The sequence below is a fragment of the Haematobia irritans genome, chromosome 1 (assembly GCF_050003625.1).
Source record: "Haematobia irritans isolate KBUSLIRL chromosome 1, ASM5000362v1, whole genome shotgun sequence".
Taxonomy (NCBI): Eukaryota; Metazoa; Arthropoda; class Insecta; order Diptera; family Muscidae; genus Haematobia; species Haematobia irritans.
In genome coordinates, this window is record NC_134397.1 from 3,520,994 (window position 1) to 3,534,365 (window position 13,372).

At 35.8% G+C, this 13,372-nt stretch overlaps 1 protein-coding gene across 1 annotated transcript in view; it reads left to right on the forward strand.

Annotated features, from left to right (window-relative positions):
* The window catches only part of LOC142220913 (uncharacterized), an 86,207-nt gene that overhangs the window by 64,317 nt on the left and 8,518 nt on the right, over positions 1 to 13,372 (forward strand). The window contains exons 5-6 of the mRNA XM_075290325.1: positions 7,679 to 7,792; positions 8,075 to 9,398. Of these exons, the coding sequence (XP_075146440.1) occupies positions 7,679 to 7,792; positions 8,075 to 9,398 (1,438 nt within the window). The remainder of the gene's footprint in view (positions 1 to 7,678; positions 7,793 to 8,074; positions 9,399 to 13,372) is intronic.

Genomic DNA, 13,372 nt, shown 5'->3' on the forward strand with positions numbered 1-13,372 from the left:
ATAGACACATGGTGTCTTTGGCAATAATGCTCAGGGTGGGTCCCTGAGTCGATATAACCATGTCCGTCTGTCCGTCCGTCTGTCTGTGAACACATTTTTGTGATCAAAGTCAAGGTCGCAATTTAAGTCCAATCGCCTTCAAATTTGGTACATGTTCCTAATTTGGGTCAGAATAGAACCCTATTGATTTTGGAAGAAATCGGTTCAGATTTAGATATAGCTCCCATATATATCTTTCGCCCGATATGCACTAATATGGACCCAGCAGCCAGAGTTGTATACCGATTTGCTTGAAATTTTGTACAAACATAACACTTAGTCGTATAGTCAAGTGTGCAAAATGGACTAATACGATATGGACTAATACGGTCCCAGAAGTCAGAGTTTTACCCCAATTTTGTTGAAATTTTGCACAGGGAGTAGAATTAGCATTGTAGCTATGCGTGCCAAATTTTATTGAAATCGGTTCAGATATAGATATAGCTCCCATATATATCTTTCGCCCAATATAGACTAATACGGTCCCAGAATCCAGAGTTTTACTCCAATTTGGTTGAAAATTTGCACTAGGAGTACAATTAGTAGTGTAGTCAAGTGTGCCAAATTTTATTGAAATCGGTTCAGATTTAGATATAGCTCCCATATATATCGTTCTCCCGATTTACACTCATATGACCACATTGGCCAATCTTTTACTCCGATTTAATTGAAATCTTGCACAAGGAGTAGAATTAGCATTGTAGCTATGCGTGCCAAATTTGGTTGAAATCGGTTCAGATTTAGATATAGCTCCCATATATAGCTTTCGCCCGATTTGCACTCATATGACCACAGAGGCCACTTTTTAACTCCGATTTTGTTGAAATTGTGCACAGGGAGTAGAATTAGCATTGTAGCTATACATTTGACGGATGTGATATGGTATCGAAAATTTAGATCTACAAAGTGGTGCAGGGTATAATATAGTCGGCCCCGCCCGACTTTAGACTTTCCTTACTTGTGTTTTATATGCGTCTTTGCCAAAATTCCCTAGATGGGACAACCATATAGTCCTAAAACTTTAATTGTAGATGTAAAAATAAGTATTTAACAGATTTACCCTAATACATACAAACATATACAAGAAATTCCTACATACTTCCACTTATGCTACACCTTTTAATACCAGCACTCATTCTCCTTCTCTTCCTCCCTTTCTCGCTCTCTCATATTATCTCAATTCATTTACTTGTACTTGTGTGCACTTTCGGTATGTACGAGAGTGTAATATTACAGATGTTTACACTTAATTCTCCTAAATGAAAACACGTTTCATTTATGTTAGTATGCGGCTAGAATATCTAGTAAAAGTTCTATAAAATACTTTTGCTCAATTTTCACATAGATTAAACCCTCCCACACACACAAATTAGGAGAACATTAATAGATATACATACATAGACCTAAAGGAATTTGAAATGCATTTGCTTCATACTATATATTGATATGTTGAGGGTTCTTTTGAGAAAAGTTAAATTGCTTTGAGTTGGGAAAGTCAAGACCTCATGGGTTTACATAGGGACTATATTAAATTATTAACCAATATGGATGTGCACAAACATCAAGTGACCATATTTCTAATCAATTGGAAGAACATTTCCCCTCACGACAGCTAAAGATTTAAATGTAAGCAAAGATTTATATGGGAGAAATATATAATTATGCATAGATATGGACCAAATTGTGTGGGGTAGATATTTACCTCATAAAGGGTGATACGGTAAAAATTTGGTCAAGGGAAAACGCGTATAAATCGGTGAAATCGTTTATTTATAAAATCAAATTAAATTTATTTTTCAAGTTCAATTAGTATAAAATTCAGGAAAAATATTCAGTTAGGCTTTCGCTTTTCCAAATCCGAATTGCCGAGCCTCACGCTTGACACCTGCCATCAGATTTTGTACAGCCACCTTGTCCACCTTCTTCGCCGCAGAAAGCCAGTTTGCCTTGAACTGCTGCTCGTCCTTTTGCAGTTTTTTTTGGTCTTCTTTAGGTTCCGCCCAGTATTTCTCAATTGGGCGGAGCTTTGGCGTGTTGGGAGGGTTCTTGTCTTTGGGAACCACCTGCACGTTGTTGGCGGCGTACCACTCCATGGCCTTTTTACCGTAATGGCAAGATGCCAAATCCGGCCAAAATATTACGGAACAACCGTGTTTCTTCAGGAAAGGCAGCAGACGTTTATTCAAACACTCTTTCACGTAAATTTCTTGGTTGACAGTCCCGGAAGCTATGAAAATGCTGCTTTTCAAGCCACAGGTACAGATGGCTTGCCAAACCAGATATTTCTTTGCGAATTTTGCCAGTTTTATGCGCTTGAAAATATCTGCTACCTTTCCCCTTCCTTTTGCCGTATAAAACTCCTGTCCCGGAAGCTGCTTTGACGTAGGTTTCGTCGTCCATTACCACGCAGTCAAACTTCGTCAGCATCGTCGTGTACAGCCTCCGGGATCGCGCTTTGGCCGTCGTATTTTGTTTATGATCGCGATTTGGAGTCACTACCTTCTTGTAAGTCGATAGTCCGGCTCGTTTTTTGATTCGATGCACGGTTGTAGACGATACACCCAGCTTATTTGCGGTACACCCAGCTTATTTGCATCTCGGAGAGAGAGGTTAGGGTTTCGCTTGAAACTACCGGCAACTCTCTTTGTCGTCTCAGCGGCTTCCGGTTTTCGATTTCCCCCCGATCCAGACTTCCTGGCTGTCGACAAACGTTCCCCAAACACTTTAATTACATTTGTAACGGTTGATTTGGCAACTTTTAGCGATTTTACCAGCTTTGCGTGCGAGTAGCTCGGATTTTCGCCATGCGCGAGCAAAATTTTGATACGCTGCTCTTCTTGCTTGGACGGCATTTTGACAACTGAAGAGTGAATTCCAAAATCAAAATAGGAGCAACATTCTACACATACACACCTTCAAAATGAGGAGTGTTCAGGTTTTTTAAATGCAAAATTGAAAGAAATACGTCAAGTTTATATTGACCGTATCACCCTTTACGTGATAAGTGAAATCTGTGTAAATATTTTAGTAAAGACATATGTGATCCATTTTTGTGGTCATTCATACTAGAATTATGGATAGAACTTCAGGTGGATCGGATGGAAATGAGGTTCAAGAATCCTAAGCCGCAATTCCGTTTATGATGATTTCGTTTAGAAAATAGCGTAATTTTATCAGACGGACTCTCTTCGTTAAGGACTTTCTACAGCATAGTCTAGCAATTGAAATCAACAGGAGAAGGGATAAAAGCTTCATCCCATTATTCTTTTATCTATAAATTTACCTCCCTTACCCATTTTCGGAGTTGATTTGTCATTATCAACAAAAGTCTATGTCGAACGTTAATGATATTTCAATACCGGAAAATTGTTGAATTTTCCAGGTTAAAGTATGTGAACAAAGTACCCATTTATATACTTATTTAGACCAATACAAATAGGGCATTCTGTATACAGCACACCTACACAAACACAACAATTTATTCATAAACAAACTATTATTATGACCAACAAAGGATTTCATACCAGAAAAGATAATTTACAATACCTTTGTGACACATTTATGATGGTAATGACTCCACAGCCCATAACACTATTTTATTATGATTTGTATGAATTTCCAAACGAGAATTGTGCCTTGTCTATAAGGGTCTTGGGTGTACGAACTCATTCATGAATCCAATAGAGTGAGGATAAATTGAAGAACATTAACACCTTTCATGAATTGCTATTTGTGTAACGTCATGTGCTCGCCAAGGACCAATAGCTAGTAGACAAGAAGGATTATAGTAATGACCATAGAAATTTTAAGTTCCTAATGAAAGGCGAGAATTTGTACCCACATTCTTTTGAATTTGCCTGAGGTAAATAATTTCAAATCCTATTGAAATAGTTAATGCCATAATTTATAAATCCCATTATTAGGTATTACTGGCATGAAATTGAGTTTGAAAAATGACAAAAACAAATCATTAGCATTTAAGATCCCATTACTAGGTTTTCCTGTCATGGAATTAAGCCTAAAAATTACAAAAATAAATCAATATCATTTAATCAAATTCGAAGAATAAAATGTATACGTAAATATTTAAGTTTAAATATAAAATCATTAATTTAAAATATGTAAACAGTTGTATTGAATTTGTAATATCGATATTCAGAAATTAGTCTGAATATCCGACTGAAGTTAGTGGATAGCAATAAAATGTATAACATTTCATGACCTTCTGGGTCATATCCGTCTTTCTGGTAGAAATTCGAAGAACGTAAAATATCATCTTCTAATTTGAAGATGAATAGTATTGATCTCTGTGGGTGTGATGTCCTTACCTGTGAAAGTCTAAATCAAAACCTAATATTTGGCCAGCTTACTTTTGAAAAATTTAAATTCTGGTAAAATTGTATATGTATCATAATTTTGAAAATCTCATAATCTGTTTTCTCCTTTTAAAATAAATTATTCAACATATATAATAATTTATTTTGTCAGTAAATTCATTGTTTTATCCATAGGATTAAGCTGTAATAACTATATGATCTGTTGATAGTAAACTCTTATGCCATTCAATTCCATATAATCCATCCATGCTCTTGAACATACGACAAGCATGCCATACACATGAAATGTTTATGCAAATAAATTGAATTCAGAATATGTGTGAATTGAATTATTTACCATGAAATGTCAGAGGTTATAAAGTTGTTCGAATTAACATAAACTACAATACAATGTCGTAAGGCATGGTATTATCGAGACAATTTATGAACAGCAACAGGTATCAAAACCAGTGTTAGGGTAAAACCAAAACCATTCTAGAAAATACCCAGAATCGATACAGGACTATGAAAATTAAAAACTAAGATAAACGGGAGCATAATGTCCATTTATGTCAACAAAAACTTTTAAAAGGAAATCTGAATTTTTATACAGCAATAAAACGGATCTAATATCAAAACGTAAGGATTGTTTGCTCAGCTTCTCCACAGCTGATAAAATAGAAATAAAATATGTATATTGAGAACAGACTTTGTCATACATTTTATAAATATTATGTTTGTCTAAAATTTCGTTAAATATTTTTCTTTGCCTATACTACTATCCTCTAGGAAATAGAAGCAGTTCATATTAAAATCTGTGACTTACAGGTTTCGATATTTTTTTCTATGTATGGAATTAAAAAGGATTTTTTTCCGTTTGGACATATAATATGTTCAATGATTAAATCAATAAATAAGTAGATGTATATTGAAAAGGTTTAATATTAAATTAAGGTAAATCGTTTACAATATTTACTTTGGGCCCATTATCCTTTTTCCCTACACTTTTTGTTCTTCGAAATCGTTGACTATTCGACTTCCGTAATCGAAAATAATTGAAATGAAATGAAAGTTCCCTTAGGCTGATGATATCATTTAAATTTACATTTATTAAAGTCAAACAAAGACATAAGAGTGGATCGCTATCACTAAATTCTCTCGAACTTCATTAAGTCGTCCAAAATCGTAAATGTTTGAATGTTTCACAGATAGACAGATAGATGGACGGCATTATTGAAAGACAGACGAACAGACAAGATTCATAAAAACCACATCACTTACAAAGCTTCAATATTTACGAGTATTGTAGATAGGGCAGATGTGTATATATTTTCTATATAGATCCAACCTTAGTACAATGATTGGGAGCCACCGTGGTGCAATGGTTAGCATGCCCGCCTTGCATACACAAGGTCGTGGGTTCGATTCCTGTTCGACCGAACACCAAAAAGTTTTTCAGCGGTGGATTATCCCGCCTCAGTAATGCTGGTGACATTTTTGAGGGTTTCAAGGCTTCTCTAAGTGGTTTCACTGCAATGTGGAACCCCGTTCGGACTCGGCTATAAAAAGGACATTGGGCTTAACATGGAATCGGGCAGCACTCAGTGATAAGAGAGAAGTTCACAAATGGACTGAATAGTCTAAGTGAGCCTTTTCTAGGCATTTCAAACGTTAAAACAGAGCTTAACATAAAATGGGCAGTACACACTGATAAGAGAGAAATTCACCATTTGGGAGCCATCGTGGTGCAATGGTTACCATGGCAGCTTTGTATACACAATATCGTGGGTTCAAACCTACACTGAAAAAAATATTGTCGTGAGGTCAAAGATTTCATGTCTATAAAATACGAATACAAATTTTGCTTAGCATAGAAGACGCATTTCTCTAAAATAAAGTTATTTTCCTTGTCCAAAAGTCGATAAACTTTTCAATGAAGTCGTATTGTCCTTATAATTAAGTGATTTGACTTAAAAATGGGTATCTTAACATGAAAGAAAAAAATTATAGGCTAAGGTCAACTTGACTTTAATAATTCAGAAAATTCTCTAAATTTAATGAAATTGTCTTTAAATTTTTTGTCTTATTGCATCTTGACTACAAAGCAAAAAATCGTTCAAATATAGGACATGTTTTTCAAAACTTTATTTTAAAGAAGTTTTTTACTTCAAACATAGCATAATTTCCACTGGAAGTCGAGTCTTAATTTGGAAAATAAAGTCGCCGTTAACTCGTTTTTAAAGGACTTTGATAGCATATGAAGAAAAAAAGCTGAGAAAGCGAAAAATTAAAATTTGCTTCCTAGAAGCAAGTACACAAAACCTAAATTTAAAAGAGAATTGTGTCTTAAAAGTATCCTTACTTGTATTCTCCGCTTCTTTGGCTCGGAATCAATACCAAATTTTTTAAAGTAAAGACAAAATCTTTGGAACCGAGTATGCTTTTTTTTCAGTGTAGTTTCGATCAAACGCCAAAAACGGTGGATTATCCTCTCTCAGTAATGATGGTGAAATTTCTGAGTATTTCAAATAGTCTAAGTGAGCCTGAAATATCGGGCTGCCAGAATACCTAACCTAACCATTTATGGTATCACAATGGACTATTGGCTGCTACTACATATGTATTACAACCAAAAAAAAGTTTTTTTTGTCAGTTTTGTTGTCTATTTTCATTGATCCATTGTATCTCTATAAACAATTTACCCATCACCAGGCACTCGATTACACCGTGTGAGTCTCAGGAAAATGTTACCAGAATTGCAGTCCGTTCCTCGATTCACACGCATATGACCCACGCTGCTGCCAATAAAGCATAGCGTAGATTTTTCGGCGTGGTTGACGTTGTCGGATCATATGAAGTGGGTCATTACAACCCGACGTGAGAACAAGTTTCATATTGAAAATATATTCTCCATCTTCAACATCCTTCTTCCATAATAATGGCATCGTTATGGCACAATAAAAAGTTGTTAAAATTATCGTTATTCGCCTGATAAAAAATATCACCCGTTTTGATATTTTTAAATCCTAAATTCCAAAGAAAATAATTTCAGTAGATTTTGTTTTTGTCACCACAACCTGTTGTGAAGATATCTGAACATTACACTCCACCCTAGTAAACTTAGACCTCAAAAACTAATCCAATACAAACACATCAAACTACCCTCCCATACATTTCATTATAAACTCTAAATGGGAGCATTCTACCTTTTATTCTGTACTCACACTAACACGCACACACACACCCACCCACACATTCATATAGCCACACTCATTCAACCAATATTAAGGCAAAGTCACATAGTCTTATTTCGTTTGTTACAGATGAAAATTGGGCATTACCAATGGCTATAGCTGCCAACATGCATATCCCATATAAAATTGAAATTGGAGAAGATGACATACGTGATCTGCATGCCGAGGATAAATTTGGCAAAGGTAAGTTAGAATACTAGTGGGCATTGAAGACTGCATCCCTGTCAAGGGAACACACAAACACACACACACCCACACTCAAATGTCCAATGTGTGAAGAGTATTGGATTAACATATGATGGCATATGGTAATCCAGCTTTACATTCTCAGCTTCTCTCAGCTAATTAAGTATCCTACTCTCCATAGAGCAGTGTGGCCAACTTGAGAATGTCTCCAAATGTGTTGTATTAATGAAAGCATTGCCTGAACTCGTGTATTTGTGTGGATGTTTACTTTCTTTGCAGCTATCATCATTACGGCAGCCATGAACGACGATAGTACATTAAGACTACTCAGCTTACTGGAGCCTTTGCAGTACACCAAGGTGTTACTTATTGACATTGTGGCAACTTCGTTTAATGCCGAGAATAGCTTTTACAAATATCTGACACGCATTAATCCCGACTCGGCCTTAATGTCCAATCTACTGCTATTGACTGTGCTAAGTGACAACTATCGCCATTTCCTTAATGTGGCCTTTGATGACAATGGTATTGAATTAGTCCAGAATTTTCGTCAGAAACGTCACCGCAAGGAAATTGTGACTCCAACAAATCCGGCCTTATCGTCCCATGTTGGGGATAATGAAGAAAATATTGATTGGCCCATTCATTTGGACAAATCAGCAGCAGAGGTTTTGCTAGATAAATTGGAAACAGATGCTTCGGCCACACCGACTACAATTCAAACGGAAGCGGAAATGACTGTAGATAATCATCCCAAAGAGCCTAAAGCCAGTGTGGCTAATGTCACCCATAACAAATTAGAATTGTTAGGTGAATGGATAGCACGGTGTCCATTTGTGAATGAATCCCTGGGCGATTTAAATGAAATTTGTCTAAACTATCACCAATGCTTGGACCCTGTGGGCGGTGGAAAAAGAAACGAAAGTATTACCTTGATGATTGCAGACCTATGTCAAACTCATTTCATGGAACATGAGCAGCATTTAATAGAGAGGCTTCGTAGTTTCATAGATTTTTTCAACTTTTACGATTTTCTAATTGCCAATGTATTGCCAACAAATGTCAACAGGGCCCCTCGAGTAAATGCAACATTCAACTTGGGTGAGGAAAACACTTCCGCCAAAGCTGTGATTAATGAATCAGAACATGTGCCAAAATATGATTTCATTGTTTTGGATGTAGTACGTAAGGGGTCACAAACAGGACCCACATCCGCCCCGTCAAATGTTAAGAGCACCACCAACGACATCGTCAACAGTACAGGAAATCAACAAAGTTTTAACACCACAACCAGTGCCAAATCTCCAATATATTTGGAAAGTACAGCATCGACCCCCAACCACAATGGTGGACCATCGGCACAGCCAATCGAGGGATTAACAGCAGCCTTTAAGTGGCGACCCCTGCTGATATTGGAGCAACATGAAATTCATTTGAAGACATACATCACCCATTCCATAAGGCCGGGCTACGATGATTGGCTACTGGTTAGCACAGCTCAATTGTGGCAATGCGGATCCATTTGTTGGGCCATCATTGCAATTTCGGCTTCTCTGCTTGTGGCCATAATTGTGGCAAGTGTGGCAGCTGGTATAGCCATGAGGTAAGTGTGCAGAAAAACTATTTGGAAAAGTGCACGTTTTTAATTAAAAATTGATTTGGTTTCCAGCAAATAGAAAAACAAAATTCCAGTGTTTGTTCGGGGTGTTAAATGGACTGACTGGGGAACTAAAGAAAGCAGCATAGACACATTTTTGTCCATATACATCAAAGTTGGCGAAAAAATTTAATAGACTTTTTTCTGGGACAAACTGTTTTTATGGCTGTTTAATTTAGGAAAAATTTTGCCCGCAAATATTTATTTATGGTTGCGAAGCATTGACAATAATTGAAAATATTTTCGAAATGTTTAAAAATTCCATATGGAATAGTAATATCGAATGACTACGTTCATTCGTAAAGAAGAAACAAATTTTTATTTTGAAGCTAAAGTATTTTCTTTAAAGGCTAGAAAAAAGAATTAGAGACAATCGTTGAATCGGATATTATAAACTTGGGGTTGTTTGATTTTAAAGAAAATACTTTATAAGAAAGGGGAATTTCGGTTGTCTAAACTTTCGTTCGTTAGAAAAGTATTTTTTTTGTGTGTATCTGCTGGAGGCACTGTATCAAATTTAAAAATCCGCACTGTATCAAATTTAAAAATCCGCACTGTATCAAATTTAAAAATCCGCAATTCAACTGTCATACATTGGTAGAAATCGAGCACTATATATATGGGTGAAAGCCCATTTCACCCAACTCGATTTAAATAAAATTCAAAGTGTGTCTAATTAATGAAATGTACCAAAAGAATGGTGACCTTAGTTCTACGAACAGTAAATAAATGTAGATGGTCAGACTGACTGTCGGACGGTAAAGAATTGAGATTTGAATTTTGCAAATGAACAGACTGATGGAAGTACACCAAATAGATCGACTTAAGAGAACCTAAAGCTTTTCAAGTTTTTGATAAAAATATTCTCACAAGATTATACTTGCAAAACCTTGAATTTTTTTTTTTGTTCAGGGTATCAAAATGATCGTTAATTCCCAATAATAATGAAGTCAAAATATTCTATAATGCTCCATATTCTTTAAATACCTAGAATCCTTTAGTGTACCTTCCCTAAATTGCAAACAATTATTTAAAATAGCCCGTAAAATTGTGATAACAAACTCAAATAACTCCAAGGTCAGATCAAAGTCAACAACGAGTTTAATGTTTTTAATCTGTTGCTTTACTCATTGCATAGAATTATTTAGAACTTAGCATTACTACATAGAATTAGAACCAACCGACACTGCCCACTTTCCTTTTACACACCTTAGGCATCTTATAAACAAACAAGGAAATCTCAGACACAAATGCAAACAGAAAATACGAACAGTGATGCCAACTTAATGTTGGTCGACAGCATTAAGCATTTGATGATCAAACGAAATTAATTAAATATTAATTTATTCTCAAAAAGTCGATTTATATAGCCACAAAATTAATCAATTTTATTTAAATTAAATTAACCTTAAAGAATTTAAAGAATTGAATGATAAATACCGGAAAATAAGTGGATTTTATTCTGGTTTTCGTATTGGTGGCCCATCTGGTGTTAGCTCCTTCCTAATAATTAAATCTTAAAAATGAAGATTTTCAAACAGAAAACGTTTGCATCACTTAAATGCGCTATTTAGTATGAGAGGGTCTGTATTATTCTATTAAAAGATTATTTTTTGCCTACTACTACTGCTTGTGAGTGTATATACACACCACAACCCAGTAAACATTTACGAGAACATTTTATCGTCTTATGAGTACAATTTGGTGTCTTTCTGGTAGCAATATCTCAAGTTCAAAAACGACAAAGTCCACTACCTTATGGGGAGTTTCCGTTTTCAAAAAAATCGACTCTAACAGGGACAAAAATCTCAAAAATAAATACAATTTTAATAACACCTCATTAAGATTATGTGCTCGTAAAGAGTCAATATCAAGCAACAAGCGTAGGTAGCGCACACAAAAAAAAGATTGAACTACTTCGTACGCAAAATGAACTAACTTGTACTCCACATTTTGAGATTTCCACAAAGAGTTGTTGAAACCATGCAAAATGTAATGCCCTGGTGTACTTCATAATAGAGGTGTGCACGTGACACGAAATTGTCGTGACTCACGAAAATGTTCGTGATTCGTGCGTGAGTCCTGAGTCACGCTCATGACAACAGCGTGAGTGTGCGTGAGCGTGATTAACAAACCAAAATGTCGTGCGTGAGCTTGAGTCACGAAAAAAACATCTTCGTGAGTGTGCGTGAGTAACGAATTACACTCACGAAAATATTCCTGCTCGCCAACATAAAACGCTTACGAGTTAAATTCAATTACAATTTAATGACACCTGGGATGTTAAGATTTTAATAACACTCTCGATTTTAATAATGCTCATGTTTTCAGACACTTCGGTAAGGTAAATTAATCATAAAATTATTCGTGAGTCACGATATTTTTCGTGAGTCACGATAGTTTACGTGTGTCACGGTATTTTTCGTGAGTCACGACCTTTTCGTGCGTGAGTGTGCGTGAGTACAAATTTTCTTTTCGTGAGTGTGCGTGAACGTGAGTCCTACCAAAAAATATCGTACGTGAGTGTGCGTGAGTATGATTTTTCAGTCGTGAGTGTGCGTGAGCGTGAGTAAACTATTACTCACGTGCACACCTCTACTTCATAACTACAACTCACGAAATTATACCCTCTCATAGAAGAAACAAGTAAGGAAAGTCTAAAGTCGGGCGGGGCCGACTATATTATACCCTGCACCACTTTGTAGATCTAAATTTTCGATACCATATCACATCGGTCAAATGTGTTGGGTGCTATATATAAAGGTTTTTCCCAAATACATACATTTAAATATCACTCGATCTGGACAGAATTTGATAGACTTCTACAAAATCTATAGACTGAAAATTTAAGTCGGCTACTGCACTAGGGTGAAACACAATGTTAGTAATGTTCCACAGTGTGGCGCAGGGTATAAATGTGGGAAAAATTTAAATCTGAAGCAATTTTAAGGAAACTTCGCAAAAGTTTATTTATGATTTATCGCTCGATATATATGTATTAGAAGTTTAGGAAAATTGGAGTCATTTTTACAACTTTTCGACTAAGCAGTGGCGATTTTACAAAATTTCAACTAAATCGGAGCTAAAAATTGGCGTCTGTGGTCATATGAGTGTAAATCGGGCGAAAGCTATATATGAGAGATATATCTAAATCTGTACCGATTTCAATAAAATTTAGCACACTTGACTACACTACTAGTTGTACTCCTAGTGCAAAATTTCAACCAAATTGGGGTAAAACTCTGGCTTCTGGGACCGTATTAGTCCATATCGGGCGAAAGATATAAATGGGAGCTATATCTAAATCTGAACCGATTTCTTCCAAAATCAATAGGGTTCTATTCTGAATCAAAACACATACTTGTGCCAAATTTGAAGTCGATTGGACTAAAACTGCGACCTAGACTTTGATTACAAAAATGTGTTCACGGATAGACGGATATGGCTATATCGACTCAGGAGCCCACCCTGAGCATTTGGCAAACAAAGGCACCATGTGTCTATCTCGTCTCCTTCTGGGTGTTGCAAACATATACACTAACTTATAATACCCTGTTCCACAGTGTGGCACAGGGTATAAAAATGAACTAAATGTAAAGAACAATATCACTGGTGCCAAATCATGACCATTTTAACCATACTTTTTGGGAATTGTACGAAAATTATCTTTTGCGTTAGTTTATATTCAATTTATGTGTACGGTCATTGAACTTTATACACCCTCAAAAAGAATTGCTTCTGTAACATATACCCCAAATACATTTTGCTTCAAGCATATATATTTTCAGGATTTGTCCAAACAAAATATTGTTTGTATTGTTCAAACATATTATGATTCACCTTAGGGCATACACTGGTAGAAAAAAATTTTAATGAAATTTTCTTTGTGTGGATATATTTTTAAGGCGCCAATTGGTTAC